The sequence below is a fragment of the Tribolium madens genome, unplaced genomic scaffold (assembly GCF_015345945.1).
Source record: "Tribolium madens isolate multiple individuals breed KSU strain unplaced genomic scaffold, Tmad_KSU_1.1 Scaffold_97;HRSCAF=244;Tcas5.2_LG3a, whole genome shotgun sequence".
NCBI lineage: Eukaryota > Metazoa > Arthropoda > Insecta > Coleoptera > Tenebrionidae > Tribolium > Tribolium madens.
Genome location: NW_025401069.1, coordinates 6,921,253 through 6,929,837, shown reverse-complemented (window position 1 = coordinate 6,929,837; position 8,585 = coordinate 6,921,253). Strand labels below are relative to the sequence as shown.

Here is an 8,585-nt window from a genome sequence, read left to right as displayed (position 1 = left end):
ACCTATTAGCCCCCTTTCAGAGAGTGTAGCTCCCATACCAAGCATTTTTCGATACATGTTTATAGGAAACTTTTGTCTTAGCATTGAATATCCTATCACCTGTTTAAATTTGTAACAATAAAAACGGAACACCCTGTATAATAATAAAATATAATAAAAATAATTATATAATAATAAAAAAAATAAAATTTTGGATGCAAATTCTAAACTTTGAAGGAGTTTAAAAAAGCCATCGATTGAAAAGAATGGCAGCTTAACGGATTATTTTGCCCGATTTTTTACTACTACTTTGATGCTCAAAGGTAATCTATTTGGAAACGCTTTGTTTGTCATTGATTGCAAACCATGGTCGTCCACATTCGTTACTCCAGCTCGCGGCTAATCATCATTCGCAATTGGTGGAGTAAGCATGGTATCTGCGATTACCACATTGACGATTCTGATGGTCAACACCTGCCTTCAAGGGATGTAATTTTAAGTTAATTTTCGAGCGTCTTTGTGCACTACAATGTTGATTTGCTCGTTTGCTGTTCGAAATATGTGTTTGAGTTTCAATTACCAGTAGAATACATATTTATATCTAAATACATTCAATATTCTTCTCTTTCAGTGATTCTATACTGTTTTTTGTTTTATCTACTAAATGCGGTAACCTTAAAAAGTAAAAACCATAATTAATTCAACGTAAACAGTGGAGTGAAAATAAGTAGTGAAATAAATTGTTTGCCTTCTAGATATGGAATTTATTTTTGCTAGTAGAAATTTTGTGATAAAAGTTATCAACCTTTAGTGAAAAACAAAGTGTTAATTAAATAAAGAGAAATCTAAAAAAAGTACTGTGTGTCTACAGTTTAAAGGAAGATAGCAACGTACGAAGGGAGTTTAATTATTATTAATTATAATTATCTAATGCAAATCATTATTTCACGACTACTGCATTTAGCAATTCAATTCGGTAACTAGCTTCCAACGTGATACATCTCCGAGACAGTCTTATTTATCAAAGATAAGCTTTTCTCTATCTTTTGCATATTGTGTGGTTTTTTCGAATAGTTTACAAGGCAAGGTTTCGTCGAAATATCTTTTTTTAATAGGTACATTAGGAAAACTATTTCCGACTAGGTATATCTAATTATTCAACCTCTAATAATTTTTTGGATAAACTCATAGGTACATATTTTATACATTTAACATTTTTGTTTTAAGGCTAGGAATGTGAATCATTGAATCATTTTTTACGTACAGGCCTTGCATGTGAATTGAAATTTTATTTAGACATCCTTATGGTTTTTTGCTCACAGTGCTACAAATAAAATATGAGCATAAGGAATAGGAATACTTCTATCACAGCTGTTATGGAATAAATATTGATCTTAAGATGTAATAGCTATGAGGACCGTAGAACGTCTTTACCCCATAGGTTGCTTTTATATCAAAATCGGTTGTATACTCAAACATACTATGTATGATAAAGTCAATCGGTATATTTCGTTTTAAAAAATGTTAAAAAAATTATATAAAATTTGAAAACATTGAAATAAACATAAAAAAAGCAGTAGAAAATAAAAATTATTCAACGCCTTTTGCATTTAAATTTAAAAAGACGTAATGGCCACGTCTAAAATTGTTTTTAAAGCGTTTTCCTACTTTGCCAGAGTTGTTAAAATAACCTTGTATACAATTTTTCTCAAATCTGTAGATACTAGGATAAAACCCTACTTTGCAGTCAAATATACCTTTGACCAATTGTTTTTCCTCTTCTCCTGTAATACCATTTGTCGTTCCATTATGGCTTACATATTTTTGCTTTACGGCGTAAATTTCTGAAGCTCCCTCGTATGCTCAAATCTTTTTTCACTACTCTTACCGCATTTTCAAGATCACGGGGATGCTAATTTTGTTTTCCCCTGAGCCCTAAGTATTTTTCTATATTTTCATAGATTTAAAAAAAAACTTAACACAAATTTATGTTTTTATAAGCAGTCCTGCTGTTTTTCATATGTTTTCCACCGTTCTGTACTTCACCTGTGTTTTTGTTTGTGCACAACGAAAGACGATTTATGGTTATTTTATTCGGTGCTGGGAAATTTGGTTTTATTTTATAAAGAAAACTGTACGTATCTTCAGAAAATCATCTGATTTTGTTTCTTTCTAGACTTATGAAACAGAATTGATGTAATACAAACGCTCGTCTACCTCACAATAGGTGGCAGGTCAAATTAAATTTAAAAAAATGCGAATGACCGATTTTACCTTTCTTCTACGGTTTACTTCATTCTACGGTACATACAGAATTCATCAAGTGTTTCGTTTAAACATTTTTTAGCATTATTTTATTAGCAGATTAGAAGTTATTTGCGTCAGTGATTCCAGCAAATTTTTTGGGGGAACCCGATGGGGTTAGGATGCTAACGTCATATTATAACAAGGACTCCATGGACAATTTTTTTTTAACAGTATTTATTGCACTATTTATAGACCTAGTAGGTTAGTACAGGCAAAAAAAAATATTTTCCAATTAAACTTGTGGACCCTTGGAGGCCGGCAGACTACCTATAAGGAACTATTGCTTTACGTTGTTTTACCCCCAGGCCTGAGTGTATTTAATTATGCCCTATTACAGTTATTTTTCATAAAAACCCTTACTATTAGAAATTTGTAAAGAGCTTTTGAAATTACTTACCTACTCATTTCAGCGGTTTTCATTGACATAGTTCTTTAATTATTACCTGTCCATTTTTGCAAATGTTTTGAGACGTAAAAAAAGCAGATCCAATTGGCTTAAAAGTCAAATTCAAGAAAAAATAAGATAATCTTCCTTCAGCTTCTATGTGATTCGAAGCCTGTACCCTGTACTTATACTTTGTGGAAAAAAAGGTCCTGAAAACATTATCTAGCAAATGGAGTTTACACACTTACTATAATCTTTGAATAAAAAATTTAATGACGCCGCCTAGTTAATATTCAACTTAAAACTGTCTTCAGCAATAACTATTTATAAGTGCGTTAAAGGTCATGAAGCAACACGAAGTTTCATACAGTATGGTTTTATTTAAAAGAGGCTTATACACGGAATGTTAATTGAAAACGCATTTCTCCGAATGGTACTTCTTTATTTTCCGTGTTTCGTACTTTTACCAAAAATGTGTTAAAAAGCTCCTCTTACTTCACTTATGACTTCATCAGTTAAAATCATTTAAATAGGGTATATTTAAATGACATGTTGATTTGAAACGCTATAACGATAGCGTACTGAAAGGAAATTTTGAAAACTTGAGAAAGAATACTAGCAAAAAACATAACTCTTAGGCACAGGCCAAAAATTTATACTTCTAGTAGTAGTCTAAAATTGTGAATATTTAACACACTTATCTAGACATTGGTAAGGTATATTTCATATTTTTTAATGATTTTTCAACAAAGTAAAAAATCAAAAAATTCTAATTTTTATGCTGATTTCGAAGATTCACTTCTAATAACTGTTTTCGAAATCAATAAAAAACACAATTACATGGATTTTAAATTTAAACGCACGTTTACATTTAAATTTTGAAAATTATTTTTATTTATGATTTACTTAATTGAGCCGATGTAAATTTATATGCCAATGGGAACTGAAATAAGAGTACAATAATAGTAGGTACGATTTCCAACCGTTGGTTGGTCTGGTGCAGACATCAATTTTTTTTATTTATTTAGTCATTATTTGGGCGAAGTTTAATCGAGGCTACTCAACTTAATCCAATACAAAACATAACACAAAATGTAAGAAAAATTAAAATAAAAAACATAATAATGATAAGAAGAAGAAATATAATGTATTAAACAAAAAGAGAAAAGTAAATAAGTAAGTAAAATCTTCTCAATTGTGGGACGAAGCTGTAAATAAGAGACTTCGAAAAGACCGGCTATTGTAGTAATACCATTTTTCCATAAATTATGCGTCTGGTTGTGTTTAAATGGAAAAGCGATTATTTATGATGCCATATTAGGTAGAAATTCTGGTAATGTAAAAACTTCATAGATAATATAATAGTTAGTGCCAAAAAAACTAACAAAACTGCTACCGTATTATTTATTAACAAAAAAGTTAAAAAGCTATCAAGATTACTTTTTCAATAAAATAAAATTTCGACAATTTGAAGGAATTAAAAATTACGATTTTTAGCTGCTTTAAGAGTTGACTGATCAGTGATCACATGAACATCAAAATTTAATCTCGAGACTAAGCTAGTAACTTTTCTACAAAAATGTACAGGGTGTTCCGTTTTTATTGTTACAAATTTAAACAGGTGATAGAATATTCAATTTTAAGACAAAAGTTTCATATGAACATGTATCAAAAAATGTTACGTAAGCGAGCTTTTAAATGGGGTTTTCCCACTATTCCAGAATAGATAAAATTACAGAAGTTGGTACAGCTGATAACACCTGAACGAATTCAAAGATCAGTTATCGAAATTTTTAATCACGGGTGTCTTAAACGGTGACAAATTTAATTTTTATCCTCTTTTTGATCTGTAAGACAAATTGTAAACTGATTTTACTCAAAAACGATAAGTTGTATCGAAAAAGCACAAGAAACCCCTTTTTTGTAAAAAAGTATGAATTTTAGAATTTTGTGCCTGAAAGTGGCAAAACCAGCAGTCAAAATAGTTAGGGTACTTGTACCCTATACCCTCCTAGTTTAAGACGCCCCTGAGTACAAATTTCGACATTTTATCTTTGAATTCATTTGAGTGTGTAAAGATTATCAGTTGTACTAAATTTTGTAATTTTATCTACAATGGTTCCTGAAATATTGGAAAAACTCTATTAAAAGATGCACTCCTTTTAGGGGATGTAACTCCCTTATTTACTATTTTTCGATACATGTTCATAGGAAAATTTTATCTTAAAATTCAATATTCTATCACCTGCTTTAATTTGTAACAATAAAAACGGTACACCTGTATAGTTTTCTCATGAAATATGGATCTGTAATTTGTCAGTAGAATCTCATTATACCTAATACAGATTCTTTATCGCAGAAATCATATTTTTATATTTATTTCGTCTAGGAAACTTGTAATGTTGACATTGCGCAAAAAAGTCACGAGGTTTTTATTAATTCTAAGCAATTCTGTTAACAGATTTAAGAGACTATTTTAGAGCAACGAAACCCTGGAAGGGGGCACATGATTCTTCCTAGGGATTGGAATAACAAAATAAACAGAAACAATTTAGTAAATTTGGATAAACGCATTAATTAAATAACCATAGTGACATGTTTTCAATGAGTTCTAATCACACCTTTAATACTCTTCTGTTTACGTTTTTATTTATATTTTTAATTTTCATGTAATTTCATTCCTTATAACACACCCTTGCACTTCACTTGTTGCTGAAGATGGTTTTAATTAAAATCGAAATTAGTTCAAAGGTTGAGTCGAGTTTATTCTCTTTTTAATAGCGACATGAGTTTTTTTAATTGTTAAGAGTTTTCAAAAAAAAAACAGAAAGCTTATAAGGATCTGCAAGAAAGTGACTTAAGAACCACTGTTTTAGCGATTAAAAAACTCGTTTCTAAAAAACATTTCATTTTGTTTAAAATAAAATATTTGGTTTTGGACCGGACTGCATTGCCTTAAATAAGAGCTTGACCCCGAAACCTTATGGAGTTTAATATTTAACATCAATTGTAATAAGTTAAAATCATTTTTTACAGTACTGACGAAGATGCGCGTCAAGCCTTCGCGAGAAACAATGGCAAAATTAAAGAAGTCCAAATCAGCCTCATGCTCAGTTCACGAACCGAAATGCAAAAAGTCATCGAAGCCGCGAGAGCACAATCATATGCCGCATTTATGCAAAATCCAACACCGACCGTCCCCATGCCAGCCGCCGTTCCTGCCATAATTCCAGCAGCCGTTCCCGAACTCAAAAAAGAAAACAGTAAAGACCGAGACACCAAAGACAAACGCGACAGGAAACGATCCCGATCTAGATCCCGCGATCGCAAAGATCGTGATCGCCGCGACAGGAGATACAGAGACAGAAGCAGGTCCAGGTCGAGGGAACGGAGAGAACGCCGCCGAAGAGATAGAAGCCGTAGTCGAGGACGTTCCCGCTCGAAAGACCGCGATCGCAAGAACAGAGACCGAAAACGCTCAACGGAAAATTTTAACCAGAAAGATGGGAAAAAAATACCAGAAGTTTGGGCTAATCAGAACTCCAACGACAGTATTCCAGCCGCTCCACTTCCACCGAGTTTGTTCGGGAATTATCCCGGAAATTTGGATGATGCGAGGAGAAATTTGAATGCGTTGACTGGGCAAGCGAATACCAACGGGAGGAATAATTTTCCGGTGGGTAATTTTGGGATGAACCGGTCAAGGGATAGTTGGCCTCCACAAAACACATCGAATGAYAATGACCAAACTAAYTTTCTTAATCGATCCGATGACAGTCTATCGGACTCGCGACAACGTCCAGGACCAGGTCAAAACTTCCCAAATCGACGATTTACACGCAATAATAATTTTCCAAGAGCAGAAAATGACCAACAATATCCTCCCGCAGAACGCGAACCTTTGCCCGATTGTTGCGTGAGATTACAACCCTTTTATGGGGGTTATGGCGACATTAGAAGGTTTTTCCAAGGGTCGTTTATTAGTAACGTAGGGATTAAATTCATTAATGATGATTTTGGCCACCGGACCGGTATAGTATACATTCAGTTTGGGCACCCACAAGGAAAACTTGATGCTTTGCACAAAAATGGTGAAATCCTAAACGGTGTTAAAGTGGAGGTTGTTCATATCGACGACGAAGAGTTTGATGAAGCTGTGGATCGATACCAACCAGAGGTTTACCAACCAAACAATGAAAACACTAAATTTAGAAGCAAAAACATCACTAAATATTTCAATAAAGCGCAAGAGCCGGAATTGGAAGTATTTTCATGTTTGACAGTCGATGATTTGCCAACTTATGTCAAGGAACAAGACATACTCAAACTATTTTCGCCTCGACCACTACTTGCGCTTTTCCTCACACCGAAACCGAGAGGGGGTCACATAGCTTATGTCAAATTCGGGTCAGCTGAGGAAGCCAAAAAGGCATTGGAGGAGACTTCGAACCACATAGTTGGGAGCAAATCTGTCACTGTTAAACCATGCGAGGACCGCGAATTTGAAAACATCAGCCAACAACACAACGTCGATTTGGATCGCAAATCTAGTCCAGTGCCCCAATTAGACACAGACTGTATTAACCTAACCCGCCTCCCTCTCCAAACCAACAATATCGAGATTGCCGATTTCTTTTCCGACATCGGAGTCAGACCGACGAAAATCCACCTGATGAGCAACCGGTTAGGTTTCACCGGCCAGGCTTTCTGTGAATTTAAAACCAAAGAAGACGCCGCGCAAGCACTGAAGAAAGACAATTCGAGTTTTGGGCCAAACATTGTCTCGGTTCAGCCGTTTCCTCGTGAAGAAATGGAGCATATTCTTCAGCAGTCTCCGGCACCAAATGTTCCGCTTTTGCAACAGCCGCTTATGCCAAGAGGTCCCACAATGAACCAAAACCGACCGTTCTTCCCGAGGAATAGCTATGAGGGAGGGCCACCGCGGGGTGGGCATCGCTTTATGGGACACAGGGCCCCGAGGCCGAGGTTTATGAACGCTGTGGTTACGGATGATGCCCCTCCGGGTTGCACCGTCTATATGGACAACGTACCCTATAAGGCTGGGACTAACGAGATTTTGGATTTCTTCGACGGTTATGACATTACTAATAATGTTAGTCGGAGATTCAATCCGAATAATACTCCGAGTGCGGAAGCTAAGGTTATTTTTAATTCGCCTGAAGAAGCGTATAGGGCGGTTCAAGAGAAGAACGGCCAAAAAATTTGGGAAAGACCTATTTATTTAAAACAAGTATAGTAGACTGAACTAAAATTTTAGATTGTAAAATTTATTTGATAAGGATTTGTACCTACGTGGGTCTTTTAGGAGACTCTTAAAAATGGAAGTGTAGTTAAAGTGATTATGTACTGTTAAGTATTTGGCTTACACTTTTTGAGTTATTGTATTTTAAGGTCTTCTTTGTAAATATTTTAGGAGAAAGTGTATGAAAAATTTGGATGAATGGACGTTTATAATTATTAATTTTTTAATATTGCTATGTACATAGTCTAAAAACCATCATATTGGAATGATTCATCTCATAATTTTCTATTTCTACACTTAAGTTACTATGTAAAAGAGTATCCTAATAAAATATGCCGTGCATATATGGAAATATAGTTTTTTTATACTACATTGTGTCTATTTGCATTTATTACAATTTTCTTCAAATATTTTAAATATCAAACCGTCACCAAACCTTACCTCAATAAATGTCAACTTCAAAATGGCAACTGCTAGCTGTATTGTCTTTCCGCGATGAACTTTATAATGTTGAATTCACAGTTTTACGGCTTTGATGTATAAATTTTGTAATAAACACTTTAAAAGGTGCTGCAGTTAAAACAACTAAAATTAACAAACTAATTAATAATTTTAACACAGGCATGTTTAGCATTCTGTTCACGTGTTACA

General features: G+C 34.1%; 1 protein-coding gene across 1 annotated transcript in view; it reads left to right on the top strand.

Annotated features, from left to right (window-relative positions):
* LOC123014248 (epithelial splicing regulatory protein 2) overlaps positions 1–8,306 on the top strand; it is a 19,925-nt gene extending 11,619 nt beyond the window's left edge. Inside the window, exon 3 of the mRNA XM_044413267.1 lies at positions 5,708–8,306. Coding sequence (XP_044269202.1) covers positions 5,708–7,928 — 2,221 coding nt within the window. The 3' untranslated portion in view covers positions 7,929–8,306. The remainder of the gene's footprint in view (positions 1–5,707) is intronic.
* The last annotated feature ends 279 nt before the right edge of the window (positions 8,307–8,585 follow it).